Here is a 20,999-nt window from a genome sequence, read left to right on the forward strand (position 1 = left end):
AGCAGCAGCAGCTTTACCGTCTGAGCCACCAGGGAAGTTCCCATTGGTAGTTGCCCCAAAAGGTAAATACTTATTATCTCCCATATAGCCAGGATTAGAAAAATCATGTCAGAAGTGCAAAAGTTGGGTGATTGCTCTCTTTTGTGCTCACTCTAAAGCAATTTCCACAAGCAGTCTAAACTAGTAGCTGCCAACTGCTGTCGCCATGATTTAAATGATGCCAGGATACTATTTCCCATGGCAAGGAAAATCGTAAACTGTAGAACACACGGCAGCCCTTGAACATCTAGGTCTGCACAAACAACACGAAACAACCAAATGTGGCTCTTGAGTGCTTGAAACATGCCCAATCCACATTGAAATGTGCTAGGGTATAAAATGCATGTGGGATTTCAGATACGACTTAGAAAAAATATATTGATTATGTGCTGGATTGATGATATTTTGGACATATGGAATCAAAGAAAATATTAAAATTAATTTCATGTTTCTTTTTACCTTTTAATGTGGTTACTACAAATTTAAAATGAAATATATGGGTCACATTTGTGGTCTGCATTCCACATATTTATATTGGACAGTGCTGGTCTAGGTATTTCAGGAGAAAAGGTGGGGGGATGTGTCTGTGGTTTCTTCACTGTCTGTAGTCCACAAAATAACAGATTTTGTTGCCTCTGTCCCACAGGCAAGAACTGTCTCTATAACAAGGACATAAAATATCATATTTTTCATCCCATGGCTGTTCTGCAGTTTACTTAGTATTTAGATTATTTACAGTCATTCTGCAGACTCTTTGTCACAGAATTTTGTACATGATCTTAATAGTTTCCTCAGGAGAAATGGTTTGCAGCCTTTGCTTCACATTGCCCTCCCAACATGACCTGTTTGCTCTTAGCAGAGTAGATGCCTCTTTTGCCAATTTTCTCTCCATCCTGGGGATTTTTGTTGTTGTTGTGATGGGGAGTGTGTGTCATCTCTATTAGAAAAGGGAAAACAACTGAATTTTACACTCTGATATGAGCTGCTCAGTGTAAAGTAATATAAAGAATTAGAAAGAACAGCATATCCTAACCCGCTTTAGATAAAGTTTTGAATTAATTTGTAGTCTCTGCAGAAATATATCAGACTGGGTGACCATTGCAAATTATACTTTTCAGATTTTATGCCAGCATGAAGACCCTAAGAAATAAATAACTTAACCTGGCATGGACTGCCTGGCAGGATGAGTCAGCCCACTGACGTGCCCTGGAAATGAAAGGATGCCAAGAACAGTTAGCATCCCATGTAGCTGTCCAAGTTCGTAATGAAGATCCTGGGGAAAGTGTCCTTGCCTGGGAAGTTTCTAATTGGCCTGGCTGCCTGGGATACGGTTGCATCAGGATTGCAAGTCCAATTAGCCAGGAGTTTACGAAAATCCATCCTGTGCCTTATGTACTTGAGGAGAACAAATGAAAAGGAGCCCTGAACACACACAACTTTCGCTTTCCTTCTTTTCATTTGCCAACTGTGTAGAACTGGTTTACGTCTAGAAATTGATCGTCGCTATTGTCTCCGGCACGTTACCATTTTTCACACACAACAGTTGGAACGGTTCTGTAGGAGGTTGCTGTCCTGTAATTGTCACGTCTCACGTTTGCTACGTGGCTGTAACAGGAAGAGAGCCTCAGCCACTTGATGAATGGGATGCTTCTAGACATCTGGGCTGCCTTCTTTCTCCCCGCTACTTTGTATTCTGTGTAGGGCTTGACAGGACTGCACATCCTTATGTGCCTTTGTTTGTTTTGTTTTTTCACTTGGTTGATTAGTTTGATAATAAAATATCAAATGAAAAAAATATTTCACGCCCCCTCCCCCCCAAATCACATCCTACACATTCTCACCTCCCCTCTGTGGGTGATGGATAGGTCACATGCCATTTCTCCAGAAAGCATTTATTTTTCTTTGCTGAGCTTAGGTGTATAAGTCATATTCTTTAAGTTTGAGACATTTCTTCCTCTTTCTCCTGCATGGGGAATTAAGATAGAATTTAGTCTTCATTACTTTGCCTTTTGTTACCTGATTAGCTGAAGGGATTTGGCCTTTTTTTCTGAGATAATATCTTTTTTGTTTTCGATATACATTACAGCTATGTCATTTGGTTGAAAGACTATAATTTTTGAAGTTGTTTTTCTCCCAAACCATCTGTCTCCAGTCTCTGCTTTTATTTGCCTAAATTTTTAACTTGTGCCTTAAACTTAGCCTGGAAAGGTGACTAAAAAAGATGAATTTTGGATTTAAATGTTTTTGCTTTATTTCCCTAAAAGATTATGCTGTTATTTCCCTGACCCAACACACTCTTCATGGCTCAGGTCCAGTCTTGGCTTTCTTTAGCAATGATCTCTTCCCATTTTAGCCAACAAGTTTCCTTAACACACTTCTTTCACTGGAAGTGGCTACTCAGTGAGCTGCAGGAGCCTGACTCAGATTCATTTTAACCAAGTATCTACCAAAGAGCCTGGTTTCCTTTTCTGATTCTTTTGTATAGGCGTGCCCTGGAAAGATGAGTCACTTTCCCCTCAGTCTCAGTTTCCTTCCTCTGCAGTACAGGACTGGTCTCCCTTGCTGGGTTGTCATGAGGCTTGGGTGAAAGCCCTTAGAAAATGTCAAATGTGACAGTTCTTTAAAAAGTTTAAAATCAAGGAAATCCTGGAAATCAGGCACTTGTCATAGCTTCTCTCCTGGTTCTTTTCTTAACTGCCTCCCCACTCGTCAGAAATACAAATTCCTATGGCTGATTCATGTTGATGTATGGCAGAAACTAACACAATATTATAAAGCCATTCATTATCTCATTGTTTACTCAAAAATATGTTTTTGATGACCTGAAGTACCTTTGTACATCTTTTCTGCAAAATCTCCTTGTGTAATGTATCAGAGAAGTGGAAATCTTTAGGTACTGTAGATAAATGCTTGTGAGTAGTAATGGAGGATTCCTCATTGGACAGGATAAAAATATTTTTAGAAGTAAGCCTACAAAATGATCATCATTGCCAAAATGAATTTACAAATGTGGGCATCTCATTACACATGGTACCAACCCCTCAAGTTTTCATCTGCTTAAAATGACGACACTTTTTTTATATGGTAACTTTTTAACTGTAGGATAATTGCCTTACAATGTTGTGTTGGTTTCTGCTGTATAACAGCGTGAATCAGCTATAAGTATACATACATCCCGCCCATCTTGAGCCTCCGTCCCACCCTTCCAGGTCATCCCAGAGCACTGAGCTGTCCCTGTGCTATACAGCTGACCACACTTTCTGTCTCTCTCTGTTCTTTGAGGTTCACCATTCAGGATTCACGCTTGAGTTGCATGGTCTCATTTGTCAGTTTTAAAGACCCTGGCCTGTCATTGTGTCCTGAATTTCCATTGCATCTTCTCTCCGATTCTTCTGATTATCTTTTGTGTTTTATGTCCAGGCACTAGAAGGAAACTTTTTTGTTTACTGGACCTAAAAGTGCTTATTCCTGTCCACCAGCCATCCCTGACTTCACATGCTCTGCATCCCATCACTTTTGTAGATGAGGTGTGTGGTTTGGGAAGCATCTGGAGTCAGTTCTAGAAAGAGAGCTGCCGCTTCAAGCCGTCCCCTGCTTTCTTTCTGATCCCCAAGTAGGAGCTTGGAGCAATTAGTGAGCCTAGGGTAGGCCTGGGTGTTAAGGGGGCAATTATCACCTTCCTCTGGATACAGTTTGGAACTGGCACTGGCCTGGTGGGGGCCAACCCAGGTGAAAGAAAAACAAATATTTTGATAAGCTGAGCTTTGAACAGTTAAGTAGTGGGAAAGGGTACTTAATATTTACTTTGGTCTTTGTCTTTATCTATGTTTTAAAACAGCTACCATGTTCCTTGTAAGTGAGTGGGAGTTTGTATCATTAGGCTCATAATATAGAGTATATGCAGTGTATATTTGTCAAATAAGCACAGGCAAGATGATCATGTCCTATCCCTAACCTCTCCCGTAGTCTCACTTATTCCCTAGTTTCACTCTCAGCTCAAGCTCAAAGAAAGCCCACGTGGCCTTCCCACCCCATCACCGCCCAGGGGTGCCTGGAATGGGGTCCGGGAAGAGTGAGTTCACCTCTATCTGGGTGGCCTTATATTTGCATCTCACATTAATGCCAGAGATGTTACACTTACTCTTTAAAATATAAAAAGCTTCACACTTAACCTAGAAAGAACTCTTGTGTATGTGCATGTGGATGTGTGCACACACATGATGTATGTGCTTATATATGTAAAACTGTGCTATGTGATAAACTTTCTGGTGACTTCCTTTAACACCATGTCTTCAGTGATTCTCTAGTATCACTGGGATTTCAGCTTCCTTTTGAGGATCCCTCGCAGGTTGTATGAGACCTTTGTAATGATCTGTAGAATGCCGCATTTGTGCTTTCAGGACCCATTGTACCTTGACCATTTAGGCATACAAGGCTGATCGAAGTAAGTAAGTGTTAGTCGCTCAGTCGTGCCCGACTCTTTGCAACCTCATGGACTGCAGCCCACCAGGCTCCTCTGTCCATGAGATTTTCCAGGCAAGGATCCTGGAGTGGGTTGTTATTTCCTTCTCCAGGGGATCTTCCCAACCCAGGGATCGAACGCGGGTCTCCTGCACTGCAGGCAGATTCTTTATCCACTAAGCTACAAGGGAAGCCCAAGGCTGATTAAAGTAAGCCCCAAATGAAGCAGGAAGTCAGGGGAGCTGAAGGCTGTGTTCTCCTCAGCAGGAGACTTACACTTTTGCTGTAAGCAATGGTCATCACCACGTCTGCATCAGCCAAATCCAAGAGAGAAAACCAGAGAGAAGAGAGCTAATCAGAGCCTTCTCCCTGTTCTTTTTTCTTATGTGTATTTTTTTCGGGGGGAGTGTGATCTATTCATGTGCAGTTTTACAGGATTTTATTGAGCCGTTTTTGTCCCAGTTTATAATTTGAAATTAAAATAAATGGAACTGTGTGTGGTATTGTTTTTTGAAAGATATATTTGCCTTTATTCCTGACCTGAATGATTCTGTGCATGTAACCATTATCCTTACCAACATTAATCTGATTGATCACCCAGGTCAGTCTCCTTTTCAAAGCAGGAATGCCAACTTCCCACTCACCAACCCACCATATTTTAGTGGCTCCCCAGATTTGGGGATTTAAGAACCAATACACTAAACAAACTTCTCCTGGTGGCTCAGATGATTAAAAAATCTGCCTGCAATGCTGGAGACACTGGTTATAAATATTTAGTAATATTTGTTAAATTTTTATTTTGACAGGAAGACACAAGCTAAAACAACCACCATCTTTTGTCACTGTTTCATAAAATTACCCAAAGTATTTTATTTAGTTATTTTAATACCAGTACTTGTTTAATAGGGCTTCCCTGTTGGCTCAGCTGGAAAAGAACCTGCCTGCCAGTGCAAGAGATGAAAGAGACACAAGTTTGATCCCTGAGTCAGGAAGACCCCCTGGAAAAGGGAAGGGCAACCCACTCCAGAATTCTTGCCTAGAAAATTCCATGGACAAAGGAGCCTGGCGAGCTGCAGTCCATGGGGTCACAGAGAATCACACTTGTTTAATGCCAAAAGTGTGAGAAGCCCATAATTTTACATTAAATTTAACTCTTCGAAAAATTCCCTGCACTTGTTTTTCTGTTTACCACTTGGCGATCATCTCGCCCTGGACTGGTTTTTGTGAAATCTGCATCTATAGCTGCATCTCTGACCCAGCCCCACTTGAACGCTGTTCGTGGTGGCAAGCTCTCTTAAGATAGTTTTTAGACAGGACTTCTTTATAGTTTTTTTCTTTTCCGGGTGAGCATCTACAAGGCTGTCAGCCATTTCCTCCTAGTAGGATATGATTTCTAGACCTTTGTCTACTATGCCCACCCTCCCCCAGAAGAGCTCAGACTAAGTAAAAGGAGATGTTAGAACAAACATGTTTCCTGTAGAAAGCACTCTGAAAGCAGACTGTCATTATTCCTTTATTTCTTTACTCCTTTCTCCTGAGTTATGACTGTTGATCACTGTCAGGCACTGTGCTGGGGCCTGGTATACAGAGAGGAAGTGATCCAAGGGCACACATTAATGGGGATGCAGATGTGGAGGCGATGCAAGGCTGCCCGGGAGGTGGTAGGGATGCACTAGCTCAGGCAGTGGCAGAGGCAGCGCTTAGCTTGGTCAGGGGAGGCCAGAGAAGGCTTGCTGCTGCTGGAGACAAGTTTTACACCGAGACTGCAGAAAGATGCTGAATCTTCCAGGTGAAGTGACATCTTAAATATCAGGAAGTTAAGATGGAGCAGGGCAGGTGCAGGGCTTATATAGGATCCACAGGTAATCTGGAGCTGTTTGAGATTTCTAAGGCTGTTGTTACAGGGACCATAAACTGGGTAACTTAAAATCATTATTTCACAGTTCTGAGGGCTAGAAATCCAAAATTAGGCATCAACAGAACCATGTTCTCTTTGAAAGTTTTGGGGGAATCCTTCCCCGCCTCTTCAGCCCATGGTGACTTGCTGGCAGTCCTGAGTGTTCTGGCTTCTAGCTGTATCTGCCCCCTCACCCCCAAGCTCTGTCTCATCATCACATGGCATTCTCTCTGGGTCTCTATCTGAGTCCAGATTGCCCTCTTACAAGGACACCTGTCACATTGGATGCAGGCCTACCCTAATGACCTTATCTTAATTTGATTATATCTACAAAGATTCTGTTTCCAGATCACGTGCACAGGTACTGGAGCTTAGCACTTGGATGTACTTTTTTTTGGGGGGGGGGGTGGAGATGGGGTGGGACACAATTCAACCCATAGTGGTGGGTGTCAGGGAATGTTGAGCAAAGAGGCCCAAAAGCATAATTTCTTTCTATGGTCAGGATCATATATTTTCCTCAGTACAACCTAAATCTGTCTCATTCAGAGAACTAGAATTTGTTTCTAATCAAAAAATCCAGGTATTTTCATATGAGTAAGCCAAGGCTTTCCCTAAATTTATACAGTTGACCTCCACCACCCTACCACCCCTACCTTGAAACTTATATTAATACTTACTTTTCCCTATTAAATATTACAATGTTGGCTTTGGCCAAAAATTCATTCTAGCCTGTTGAAATAATTCTGACATCTTACTTTCACCACCACCCCCAGCTTTGGGATGTTTATGTATCTAATAAATGTACTATCAGTGACCTGGTTTATAGCAATTTTAAATGTTATATACATGCTGGCCAAGAACAGATCTGTGTGGCTCATCACTAGATGGTTCCTCCATGCTGTGACCCTGACCATTCGGACTGGCTTAGTCACTTGTTTAGCTAGTTACCCACTCACCTAAACCACACTTCCTCTTCCCAGATACACTCCTCTAATCCCTGAGCAAATAATGACTTTTATTTAGCTCAAATCAAAATATACATTGTAGCATTTCCAAGCAACCCTGACCTTCCTCACCCACCCCCCAGAGTAGAAAGAGCAAACTTCAATATTCCTGAGTTGCTCTAAAGGACTTGACTGATGCCTGTTCTCTTCAGTCTTGCTAAGCTTCTAGTTCACCAGTCCATTCTGCAATTTCTTTTCAGATCAGCATTAGCCTTACCTGCCTTTTGCTTCTAGAATCTAGTTTTCTGTTCTTTTAAAGAATCAGAATATTTTTCCTTTCCATTACCACCTCTCCTATTATGCAGGTTTTCTCAAAACAACCAAGATTGGAAAATCTTTGCTGATGGTGTCCTGTAAACAAGAAGCACTTTTAGCCCCAGCCTGGGAAATCCCATGGACAGAGGAGCCTGGCAAGCTGCAGTCTATGGCGGTCCCAAAAGTTGGATACAATTTAGCAACTAAACCACCAACCACTTCATTCACAGCCCCCTTACTTATGGAAAATGCAGTAAATTTAAGCTCTCTTGAGAGTGAGGCATATTACCTTCATTTGAAACATGGTAATTTTGTGAAACTGATACTAAAGTAACTTAACAGCATTCCGCTAGCTCTCTTTGGTTCCATTCTTTTCAGTTCAGTTCAGTTCAGTCACTCAGTCCTGTCTGACTCTTTGCGACCCCATGGACTGTAGCCCACCAGGCCTCCCTGTCCATCACCAACTTCTGGAGTTTACTCAAACTCAAGTCCATTGAGTCGGTGATGCCATCCGGCCATTTCATCCTCTGTCGTCCCCTTCTCCTCCTGCCCCCAATCCCTCCCAGTATCAGAGTCTTTTCCAATGAGTCAACTCTTTGCATGAGGTGGCCAAAGTACTGGAGTTTCAGCTTTAGCATCAATCCTTCCAATGAACATCCAGGACTGATCTCCTTTAGGATGGACTGGTTGGATCTCCTTGCAGTCCAAGGGACTCTCAAGAGTCTTCTCCAACACCACAGTTCAAAAGCATCAATTCTTTGGTGCTCAGTTTTCTTTAAAGTCCAACTCTCACATCCATACGTGACCACTGGAAAAATCATAGCCTTGACTAGACAGACCTTTGTTGATAAAGTAATGTCTCTGCTTTTTAATATGATGTCTAGGTTGGTGATAACTTTCCTTCCAAGGAGTAAGCATCTTTTAATTTCATGGCTGCAATCACCAACGGTGGTGATTTTGGAGCCCAAAAAAATAAAGTCTGACACTGTTTCCACTGTTTCCCCATCTATTTGCCATGAAGTGATGGGACCAGATGCCATGATGTTAGTTTTCTGAATATTGAGCTTTAAGCCAACCTTTTCACTCTCCTCTTTCACTTTCATCAAGAGGCTCTTTAGTTCTTCTTCACTTTCTGCCATAAGGGTGGTGTCATCCATTCTTTTGCATAAAGGTAATTCCTCTCTGATGTTCTTAAGTTTTAGAGCCATACTATTCTGTCTTTGGAATAATTGCTTATATTTATCTGCAGTGTCCAAGGACAGTCTTTTTCAGAAAGAAACCAGTGGGAAACCCACGTGCGAGCCCTGTTTATCCTTTTCCATCAGATATGCTCTTAAGAGACGTGACCACTGTCACGAGTGACCCTTGAACGAAATATCTAAGTTTAGAAACATCAACTGTGCTGGCAGGCTATTCCCTTGCCTATCCAACTCAAGTGTATCTTTTTTTTTTAAACTAATGATAACATTTATATTATATCCCCAGATTTCTTAGAACTGAAGTGAGTGAAGTAGATACCGTTTTCCTTCTCAGTCTGTTCTTCAAACAGGCTTTTCAAGGTTGTGGGGCAGTCAGGATTTATTACTTTAAAAAGAGATGGCCTCATGGCATTTGGAAATCAATACACTGGTGCTGTGTACTGGATCAAAGCCAGCATTAGGGCTCAGTCTAGGAAATGTCCAATTTGACCCTGTCCTTTTTTAGTTTGTGTCAGAATCAAAAGAAATGTCTAGGTAATTTGCACACTCTGTTTTAATAGTTTCAGATAACTCTCTGTTTTACTTTAGAGAGCATGTTTACTTTTGCTCTCTGTCACGTTCTTCTTGTTTTGAATGAAACAGTCATTTATGGTTTGAGTGTTGAAGTTTAATGCATTCTGTTTTACAGACTTCTGGTACTCTGTGTGTGTTGTGTGTAAAAGCTTTCTAGTTTTGATTTTGCAAAACAATCTAGGAACCAAAACTCTTCTCAGTTTTTTGTGTTCCCCTGCCACCAACCCTTTGTAGATTTCCTTTTAGTAGCAATTTTTAATTCCATATTAAGCTCCTAAATTACCTTGCTTCCCTCATTTGTTTTTATAAGCTAAATTGGGATAAGATACAAGGCCATGTTCAAGGCAGAATCCAGTATTTCCCTGCTCTGGCTGCCAGTCTCCCTCAATTCCCCATACCAAACACTTTAAGGAAAAAAATGTATATTGCATATTTATGTTTTATTCATACAAGCAATATATATTGAGAGGGTTTCATTATGCAAAGATCTGAACTGAAAAATAACCATAAAAAATGGTGAGTCTACATTTCTCAACATTCTTGTGTCTTAAGGACCACATCATTATGACGGTGAGGAGGGAAGTTTAGTTATCTCCAGTGATAAGAATTAAAGTGCCCTTATTCCAAATAATTCTAGGAGGAGTGGAAGAAAAGGTTAACATTTATTTGTTACCAAGCATCTGTCATGGGCCAGCACTGTGCTGACCCCCCTAGTAACAGTGCCGTGAAGGAGATGTTACCACAGCCTTGGTGGTGGAAAGGGTACAAATGGGGATGATGAGGCCAGACATTCACACCCAAGTCACAGAGCTGGCTATTGGCCAAAGGACCCAAGTCACAGAGCTGGCTATTGGCCGAAGGTGCACTTGAAGACGGGTCTCTCTCTCGGCAGCTCCATCTGCTTTCCAATGTAACGTCATCTTCCTTCTCATATGGTGAAGTACTATATCAACGTGAAGGTGAGATCGTCAGAGCAAAGAAAACACATCACAGATTTTGGCGGGAGAGGGAGAAAATTTCTTAAATGCTCTGTCATTGTCAGATTATAAATTCAACTCAGAAATGAAACACGATTTTATGTAATTAAATTGCCTTTGTTTTAAATGTTAGACATTAATCAGCGTGTGGAGACTTTTTGAGACTCATTTTTATGATAGACTATCTACATTTTACTTGCAAAATTCTGGGTTCCATTTGCAGCAAGTGTTATTTTCCTCTGACATATTAGTACTTGGGTGCACTAATTTGGGGCTGACCATCTGTGACTGCATGCTAAGTGCTGCAGTACGGTGGCTTCTGGCTGAAATATGGTCATAAGGTAGGGTCAGTGACCCTTTGTGTGCTGTGTGCTCTTAAAAAAACATAAAATAGTGTAAAGCTGCTTTACCTTGATTGCGGATCATAATAGACTGGATACTAAGCTCTAATAGCAAATCTGTGTAATAAGTCAAATGCTTTATAGTGTGCTCGTTATTTAGGAGAGAGGTATAAGTTTTTCACAGAATATGGCAAAAAGTGCATCTTAACCATTTCTAATGAGGTGGTTTTTAATATTCATTCTATATGAATTATTTAGTTTGAGCCATACATGCAATAAACAGCATCAATTGTTGCTTTTGTGTAGCATGTATAATAGTTTAGCTGTGCCAGCATCAGTGTTGAGAAGGCAGAGAAACAGGAGAGGTTCTACATTTAGTCATAAGTTATATTCATCCCAAATCTGGGTGTAAATTAGTAATTTTATTTGTATTCTGAAAGGATGTGTTCATCTTAAAATTTCAGTGTTATGAAAAACTAGATATGTAGATATATTTTCTCTTGAAAAATGTGCTGCTTTGTCCCCAAACTTCTGTAGTTTATTCCCCATCCGCTCATATGTTGTAAAGCAGCCCGTCTAGCGAGGGCTGGACTACTCGAGGATGGTGTTTGCTTCTGCTACATTAATCTACAGGCTCCAGGTCTGGAACTGGAGCCAGAATTTACTGTCCTTTCCAGGATAGTTCAGAAAAGAAGACCATGGTGATTCCTTTTCTCCCTCTCCTCTTTGTTCACAGAGGCAAACCATTGGCTTTCTATAACACAGATACCACAGGCTATTTTTCTCAGATATTATTTTAAAGCATTTAAGGCTAGTTAAAAGAAGTCCTCTGTCTTAAAGCTTTCCTGTCCTTTAGAACCTTGCCATTCATCTCCTAGCTCTCCTGAGCCCTCCATGATAACTTCTTGAACTTGAATGTTATTGCCTGAGTGCAAAGAGCCAAAAAAAAAAAAAAAAAGAGTAATACTAAAACAAAAATGTAACATTTCTCTCTGCTAATTCTAGCTGTAAGATTTTTGTTAATCTTACCAAAATCCTGCTTTCATCATATCATTCCACAGTTGCAAAACCTCCAGCCACATTCTGTTCCCTGACTCCTTTTCCTAGAACCCAAGGCCCTGTCGGACCTTTTCCAGACTTGGCTTCTCTTACTCCTCACACAGCTTGCATTAGACAGATTCCTCTGTTTACTGTCTTCCATGGCCTACCTGAATTTGTTTTCCCCAAAGTCCTTTTTGCTGAACTTGACCTTCATCCTGTTTATGCTCCTTTATTTAGCTTTCATCATACAAGATCACAACATTCTTAGTTATTTTTTTAATATTAAAAAATCCCTTGCACTCCTTCGCCCCAAAACGGTTCCCCTTGATGGCAGGAATGGCATCTTACATATTTTTCATAGGCTTTGGATGGTGAAGGGCCTACTGGAGACATGCTGTAAATATGTGTGGCTTGATTTCTTAGTCTGACCTCCTTCTGGACTGTACTTGTCTTTCACATGTTCATTCAGCTTCGGGACCAGGTTTGCCTTTGACCTTTAGGACTGCAGCAGCTTTTCCTGCCAAATATTTTCCACCTTCAAACCCTGGCTGCCATTCCAGCCACATCAGATGCGCCTTCCTCTTCTGTCCCATACACAGAATCATGTATTCACCAAGCACACCCAAGTGAATGGGGCAGTGACCAAACATTAAGGAATCAAGTCAAAATGGCTAGAATTACAAATGGAATATCTTTCTATACCTTTCATTGTTGTATCTTAGATGTCTTATACAGACAGCGAAAATCTTCAAGGCCAAAAATCTGAAAGTTTTAAAATACCTGTCTCATATTGATTGCCTAATTTTAAAATTTCACATATACCTTATCTTCAAATGCTTACCACTTCTTATACTAAGTAAATAAAGAAAAGAGAACAAGTTGAACTATTCAAAATAGTGAGGATTCAGGATAACATGGATAAACAGCTCCTTCTGCTTTTTTCTATTTTAGGCCTCATTGTCCAACAAACTTTAATGTTAGCAGAATGCATATAATTTATACTTTCTTGAGCTAAAGCAAATTGTAGGAAATCCCCTTTCCTGGGAAGTCATTGAAAAGATAAAGAAGCAAAAAAAAAAAAAAAGGCAAATTAGAGAACTGTATCACCTGTGTGTGCATATTTGTGTGTGAATTTTTTTCCCTTTTCTCTCACAAGTCCGCAGTCACAAGGAAGTTTTGGCTCTTGTTCATAAATCCATTCCCACCAAACAGATACATGTAGTTACTCTGTTGAAGCTTTAAAGCCAGCCATACCTCCTCCGGACTGATACATTTGTTGTCTTGGGCCTCTTATTCCAAATAGAACAATGTTGCCTACCGAGAAGGTCAGGTAACAACTTTCTGAATGTTATCAGTATCTGTCTCAGAGACTTAGCAGTTCCAGAGTCCACCCTCATCCCTCTGCCTCCTGCTTGGAGCTATGCAGACTCAACACTGGGAACTGCTTTGAACCTCTGGAATATTCTGCAGTTGGCAAGTAAAGTATCTGCAGTTATCCACATGGTTGACCAAAGCAAACTTCTGCCTCTCTTCTTTGTTACTTATCAGCTTCCCTGGTAGCTCAGCTGGTAAAGAATCCGCCTGCAATGCAGGAGACCTGGGTTCAATCCCTATGTCAGGAAGATCGCCTGGAGGAAGGCATGGTAACCCCCTTCAGTATTCTTGCCTGGAGAATCCCCATGGACAGAGGAACCTGGCTGGCTACAGTCCATGGGGTCGCAAAGAGTTGGATATGACTGAGCGAGTCAGCACAGCACAGCTGTGTAACCTTCAGTTCAGTTCAGTCACTCAGTCATGTCTGGCTGTTTGTGACCCCATGAATCGCAGCACACCAGGCCTCCCTGTCCATCACCAACTCCCAGAGTCTCCCCAAACCCATGTCCATCGAGTCGGTGATGCCATCCAACCATCTCATCCCCTGTCATCCCCTTTTCCTCCTGCCCCCAATCCTTCCCTGCATTAGGGTCTTTTCCAATGAGTCAACTCTTCACATGACAAAGTACTGGAGTTTCAGCTTTAGCATCATTCCTTCCAAAGAACACCCAGGACTGATCTCCTTTAGAATGGACTGGTGGGATCTTCTTGCAGTCCGAGGGACTCTCAAGAGTCTTCTCCAATACCACAGTTCAAAAGCATCAATTCTTCGGTGCTCAGCTTTCTTCACAGTCCAACTCTCACATCCATACATGACCACTGGAAAAACCGTAGCCTTGACTAGGTGGACCTTTGTTGGCAAAGTAATGTCTCTGCTTTTAAATATGCTGTCTCGGTTGGTCATAACTTTCCTTCCAAGGAGTAAGCGTCTTTTAATTTCATGGCTGCAATCACCAAGTGTGGTGATTTTGGAGCCCAAAAAATAAAGTCTGACACTGTTTCCACTGTTTCCCCATCTATTTCCCATGAAGTGATGGGATCAGATGCCATGATGTTAGTTTTCTGAATGTTGAGCTTTAAGCCAACTTTTTCACTCTCCTTCTTCACTTTTATCAAGAAGCTTTTTAGTTCCTCTTCACTTTCTGCCGTAAGGGTGGTACTCTGCATATAAGTTAAATAAGCAGGGTAACAATATACAGCCGTGACGTACTCCTTTTCCTATTTGGAACCAGTCTGTTCCATGTCCAATTCTGTTACTTTCTGACCTGCATACAGGTTTCTCAAGAGGCAGGTCAGGTGGTCTGGTATTCCCATCTCTTTCAGAATTTTCCACAGTTTATTGTGATCCACACAGTCAAAGGCTTTGGCATAGTCAATAAAGCAGAAATAGATGTTTTTCTGGAACTCTCTTGCTTTTTCCATGATCCAGCGGATCTTGGCAATTTGATCTCTGGTTCCTCTGCCTTTTCTAAAACCAGCATGAACATCTGGAAGTTCACGATTCACATATTTCTGAAGCCTGACTTGGAGAATTTGGAGCATTACTTTACTAGCGTGTGAGATGAGTGCAATTGTGTGGTAGTTTGAGCATTCTTTGGCATTGCCTTTCTTTGGGATTGGAATGAAATCTGACCTTTTCCAGTGTAACCTTCAGTGGGTCCCATACTCTCTCTACTCCTCAGTTTCACATCTACAAAGTGTAATAAAACTTCACCTACTCAAAAGATTTCTGGGAAGATTAAAAATATTTGACCTAAATCACTTAAAACAGTGTCTGGCATAAGATAAAAGCTGTATTAATGTAAGCTGTTACTTCTGTTATTCCCCTGAATTGACTCACTAGGTCAGGCTTTCCAGTGTGGATCCTAATTCAATAGCACGTGGTCGGAAGTTTGGTTTTTCCCTCATTTCAGCCCCCTCTCCCTCCTTCTTGCTGGTTATTGTCATTTGCATGGGCACAATCTCTCTCACAGGGTGGGAAGTTTCTTTGTCCTTCAGAGGCAGTTCACTTATTAAGTCAAACAAACGATCGTCCTATATGCATGAGGAATATCCCACCTTTTTTCACACTTAAAATAAGCAGTTTTTGTTTACATTATGTGTACACTTTTTTGTAGTTTTTTTTCCCACAGTTATTTTGTTTGTTTGTTTGATAATGTTTATAAAATAAATTAACATAAGCCTTGCTAATGACCCCATAGAGCCTTAAATGAATCTGTAACTGGGATGACCAATATTAAAATTACTCATCAACCCTTACCGCCATCTGTTGGTAGTAGGTGGAATAAACTCCATTCTCCAGAGGCTTGGCTTGTAACCAGCAATGTTCAAAAGCTCCAAATTCTCTACAAGGGGAGAGAATCAGTGTACGTGTGTGTGTGTGCACGCATGTACACTCACATGCCATGTGCACATGCATGTACATGCACATTGGACGAGTCTGTAAAGATACTCAACAATCCATTTCACATTTGTGTCCAGGACAATAGGTGATTTTAGTATTTTAATCTACTTTCCCGTGTCTTCAAATTACAACAAATATGCATTTCTTTTGTAATTATGGTAAATTATCAAAAAGGTAAAATTTACGAGTGACTAAATGATGGGAGACAGAGGAGAAAAATCAAGTTTTATTTTAGTAAGTGCAAACTAAATATACTTAGGTTTTATATTACAGCCAACGAAAGAAGAAATGGAAATGGGGAGATATGACAAAAGCTGTGGTGCAAAGGAAAGAAATTTAGGTAGATTCTAAGCAAAAGTTTTTTCAGCCAATAGGTTTAAATTTGAGTTTTTACTTGTTTATCCTTCCCTTTGAGATTTTCAGTACTCTGTAGTCATGTCCCTTAATTACTCTCTATCCTTTTACTATCAGAGTTTCCTCTGGGGTGGATCGTCTACTCTTAGCACAGAATATTATATTCTGGGTAGCTACAACTGTGAGTCTGAGTCTTCTTACTTTGAAGCTGATAAAACCCAAAGAATCTTTGTTTTCATATTTTCCCCAATAAAATTCTGCAGCTTGCTCTCTTGGGCATGCATCTCCTTGGTGTTCTTAGAGTGTGAATTCTACTCAGTTAGGAGGCCTGTTTTCTCCAATAAATCATATGTCCCTATTACTAGATTTTTTGTTCTGTTTTGTTTTACAAATTAAGTTGCAAATAGGAGTGGGGAGGTGAAAATCTGGTTGCTTTATGAATGTCCCCCCCCAGATATCTGTTACTCTTACAGGCACTGCTGATCAACGATAGGCTAAATGTTAATCATCTGTAATGAGTTCTCCCCCAGCCACTCCATCGCTTGCCTCACATTATTAAATCTTAACTACAGATAAGACTAGCAGGGAGGGATAGTGACCACTCTGAACCCTGCTGCCCCCTCTCCTGCTCATTGAAGTGCCATTTGCCACGTGGCTTTTCCCCATATTGTAGATCCTTTCTCATGTCATCAGAAGAGCTTGTTCTGTACTCCATCCCCACAATATGACTGCATCAGCCCCTGAGAAACTGACTTCACCAGGGCCTGAGCAATTTAAAAGTATTTCTGTTTCCAGGCCAGGGATCTGTATTTTTGTGAGAGCCCCTTGTGCTCTGAGCAGTATAACTGAGTGAACAGTTCACAGAAAAGATGTAGGAAAGGAAAACCCTTCAGACCCCTGCCCCCACAACCCCCACCACCACCTGTGGTAACTCCATAGAAGCAGCCTCCTGAACCCCTGGATTGGAGAGAGGCTGGTATGCAGTAGTACCATGGCTGAGTGAAAACTGTCTTGACTTTCTGGGAAGTCATGGGCTTTCAGTGCTAACCCACAAATCATGATGAAAACCACAATAGAAAGTAAAACTGATAAATGATAGACATATCTCTTCTTCTATACACACCCCCATCCCTCCTTCAACTATGAACCACCTGTTTATTTCTTGTGTCTAAAACAAACAAAAAACTTGCTTTGGCTTGAAAAATAAATCTATTCTGATGCCTTAATAGAAGAGATCTTCCATTTTTTTCCCCTCACTGTTCATACTCTGAGTGTATAAAGGAAATTGTTTCTCAAAATCATTTCTTTTTTTTTTTTTTAATTCCTGCAGACTTTATTAGAACCACATGGAGGACCGCTGCTCAAAAGCTTTTTCCCTCTTAAGACCACCTTTAATCTTTAAAGTATACTCTGGCCAAGGCAGGGGAAGGGAAATGTCTAGAGCCCAACAAATTTCTTATTAGCCCAACTTTCTCACCAGCTTATTTCCATTTTACAGCCATAGAAAGCTTAAAGGAGTTCTACTACACCTTCATCATCTCTGAGGCCTAAGGCCCAGAACACTCTATAGCAGTTATCCCAAAGGAGCACTTAAGTAATGTATTTATCAGGTTAGGACTAAGAGTTAATCCAGTAGTTTCTCTGCCATGCATTTCTCAACATGCACTTCTGAGCAGTATTCTTCCATGCACAACAGGAACAGGATGGGCAAGAATGAAACTCAAATGTGTTGAACAGGCTAGTCTGTTTCATCCCACAGAAACTTCAAGGAATCACCCCCACCAACCTACCCAAGATCAAGTAATAAGCCATCTTCAATAGATTATTTGAACAAATGGTAATTAGCGCACACTTTTTCAACAGATTCATTTCTTTAAAGGAATGGATTTTGAAGAGAAAAAACATGGGGCAGAGGGGTGTGGAATAGAAAATAAATACAAATGTAAGCTGTTTTGCTAATTGCTTTATAACCACAAACTAGTACAGAGAATGCCCTCTACAAAACACAAGACAGGTTCAAAGGTGGAGGTGTTCCCTTAGGCAAGGCTGAAGGCTTCAGTCCCTGGTATTTGGAATTTAGGCTGCAGTCCTTGTTTTTGGATGGATCACTGGGTGTGTGGCACAGTCCATGCTTTTAACCAGATTTGAACAGGAGAATGGCCACTTGGCCCAAGTAGATGAAGTGTTTGGTTTCACGTGTCACATAACTACCGAAGTTCCTCCCCACGATGCAGTGCCAGGTGGGGTTGTACTTCTTGTCGAACTCCTTCTTGATATGGGCCACAATGTCCTTCTCTATATTATATCTCTCCAATGCCTGAGTAGCACACTCCACCAAGTCCTGTTGCATCTCCTTAGACATATCATTGTTCTTGATCTCAGCCTTTCGGTCACACATGGTTACCAAGGAGCAGGGGCTGGCCGATTGCAACAGTCTCCTGGGGGAGGGGCTGGTGAGGCTCACACCTGTGTAGAGAGGGGGTCGCAGCCGAAGCCTTGGCGCATTTCTCATTTCATAGAGAAACTGCAGTAAGAACTTTAACTATTTTTCATTTTTGATGTGTTAGGCAAGATCTTAGACCCAGAATTTCTGTGAGCTTTTGTTTTCCCGTTTGCAAAAGTGAGAATAAGAGCAGCTACCTCTTAAGATTGTTGTGAAGTTAAATAAGATCATACACAGAAAATGCCTAGAACTTTAGTAGAAACTGCTGTTGCTCCTGCTGCTACGTTGCTTCAGTCATGTCCAACTCTGTGCAACCCCTTAGACGGCAGCTCACCAGGCTCTCCCGTCCCTGGGATTCTCCAGGCAAGAACACTGGAGTGGATTGCCATTTCCTTCTCCAACACATGAAAGTGAAGTCGCTCAGTCATGTCCGACTCTTAGCGACCCCATGGACTGCAGCCTACCAGGCTCCTCCGTCCATGGGATTTTCCAGGCAAGAGTACTGGAGTGGGTTGCCACTGCCTTCTCCGTTAGTAGAAACTAAGTAAATGTTATTCCCTTTCTGGTTTCTTATCAAATCGCCCACTGAATGGTTGAGGAGATTAGGGATGGTTTCATGGAAAATCTAGTGTTAACAACAGGTTCTTTAAATTCAAAGATTGGTAGGAGGGGGCAGTGGAGAGACGAGAGAACCATGTTCAACTCTCACCTCTCCCCCCCTGTTTTTTTTTTATTCGCTATGCTAGTTCCCCACCAGGGATTGAACCCATGCCCCCTGCATTGGGAACACAAGAGTCTTAACCACTGGACCACCAGGGAAGTCCCAGAGAGTTTAAGGCAAAGTAATGTTTAAGGCAAATTAATATTAGACACATGTTAAAAGAGTTAATGACTAGCTGGACTCAGGAATGGCCGAGTTGATGATGTCTCAGGGACATCACCAGCTTCCCAGGTGGCTCAGATGGTAAGTGTCTGCCTGCAATGCGAGAGACCTGGGTTCGATCCCTGGGTCGGGAAGATACCCTGGAAAAGGAAATGGCAACCCACTCCAGTACTCTTGCCTGGAAAATTCCATGGACAGAGGAGCCTTGTAAGCTACAGTCCATGGGGTCGCAAAGAGTCGGACACAACTGAGCAACTTCACTTCAGAGACCACAAACTTGATGGAACAAGGGGATCTAATGGTGCTATAGAATGAAAAGATACATGAAGAGGAGACAAGGAAATATTTGTCTAGGGTTCTTGGGAGATATGACTTAGAAAATAGAGGACATGAGGTAACATGTAACTAGATATTTAAGTATTTTATATTTTAATAAGATACTAAGATGTTTAAGTAAAGAGAAGAAGACAAAAACTAAACCTTTGGTCAGATTAAAATAAAAACCCAGGAAGGAGAAATTGGCTTCATCAGAGAAGATTCATTTATTAAATCCATGACATTGGATATATTTCCTAGGGAAGAGAAGGTGGAGGACTAATTATTAAATGTGATGAAAGAACTTGGTTAAGGAGAGAGAGAGGAGGGAGCTGAATGAGGAGGAAGAAAAAAAAAAAAACTGAAAGAGAGAGCAGAAAGGTGAGATGGGATCCCCAGAATGAGGGTCCTAGAAGCTAAGGTGTGAAAGTGAGGAGTAATGTCAGATGTAGCAAAGATCAAAGAGAACCCACACCAGACGAAAGTATGGCACGGATGGAGTCTCTGGATTCAGTGCTACCAGGAGCCTCTTCTCTTTCCCTGCTTCCCACTCCTTCCTCTCTCCACGTCTTCTTCCTCATTATTAATGTGGAGAGCAGAACCAGAAAGATAGAAGGCCAGCCCCTGACCTTCTCTAAATTTCCTTCTATTTGGTTTACAAAAAACCCTGAACTCTGTGACCTCAAGCAAAGTCCCTTAATCTCTGTAACTCCCAATACCTTTATCCTACATTGAAGTCATACCAGTTTTCTTCCCTGCTTTTGCAAAGGGCTGAGGTAGGGATGCAGTCTAAAAGCATTTTCAGCTAAAACTTGTACAAAGGAGAGAGTTCTGATAAATATCAAGCGTGTCAATAACTTAGGTAACTTGCTAAAAGGTGGTCTTTAAATCACTTACTTTTTTCTGGTTTGCAAATTTTTTTGTTGTAAGCTTAGTGACCTTCTATTAAGGTTGTTGCAAATACTCAGTCTTTACAGGGAATTGAAGGTGTTTATGCAGCCTTATGCCTCTTGGATGTAATTGTCATTTAAACCTTAAGTTATCGTTACTTTTATGCTCAGTTAGTAATCATTTGATTACATGATTACACAGAGTGAAGTTAACTGAGGGAGAGTGGTGGCCCAAACTATTTGTTTCTTCTAGATAAGTATCTTTCAGCTTGTTCAAATGCATAAAATAGAAACCTGCAACATTGAAAATGTTTTACAGTACTGCACAGATACTTCCATTTCCTAAAACTTTTAAGTCTTTTTAGTCCTCAGCAGCAATCACAAGAAAATATTAGAGAAAATGTGAAATTTTTAAAGTAAATATATAGAAAATTAAAATTGGGGGATTTGGCGTGTATAAATGTGGAAATAGTCTCAGATAAGTATGTTAGATGCCTTTCCCGTAGACCCAGTAATTTTTAAGAATTATTTTTCAAAGGTTTTCTCTGT

General features: G+C 41.1%; 2 protein-coding genes across 15 annotated transcripts in view; one reads left to right on the forward strand and one right to left on the reverse strand.

Annotated features, from left to right (window-relative positions):
* The window catches only part of RBMS1 (RNA binding motif single stranded interacting protein 1), a 217,956-nt gene that overhangs the window by 154,070 nt on the left and 42,887 nt on the right, over positions 1–20,999 (forward strand). The gene's annotated exons all lie outside the window — the stretch shown is intronic.
* LOC133259514 (dynein light chain 1, cytoplasmic-like) lies at positions 17,815–18,401 on the reverse strand. Its single transcript, XM_061437098.1, has one exon. The coding sequence runs from the start codon at positions 18,315–18,317 to the stop codon at positions 18,054–18,056; it is 264 nt and encodes an 87-aa protein (XP_061293082.1). The 5' UTR covers positions 18,318–18,401; the 3' UTR covers positions 17,815–18,053.

This window comes from Bos javanicus, chromosome 2 (assembly GCF_032452875.1).
Source record: "Bos javanicus breed banteng chromosome 2, ARS-OSU_banteng_1.0, whole genome shotgun sequence".
Lineage (NCBI taxonomy): Eukaryota > Metazoa > Chordata > Mammalia > Artiodactyla > Bovidae > Bos > Bos javanicus.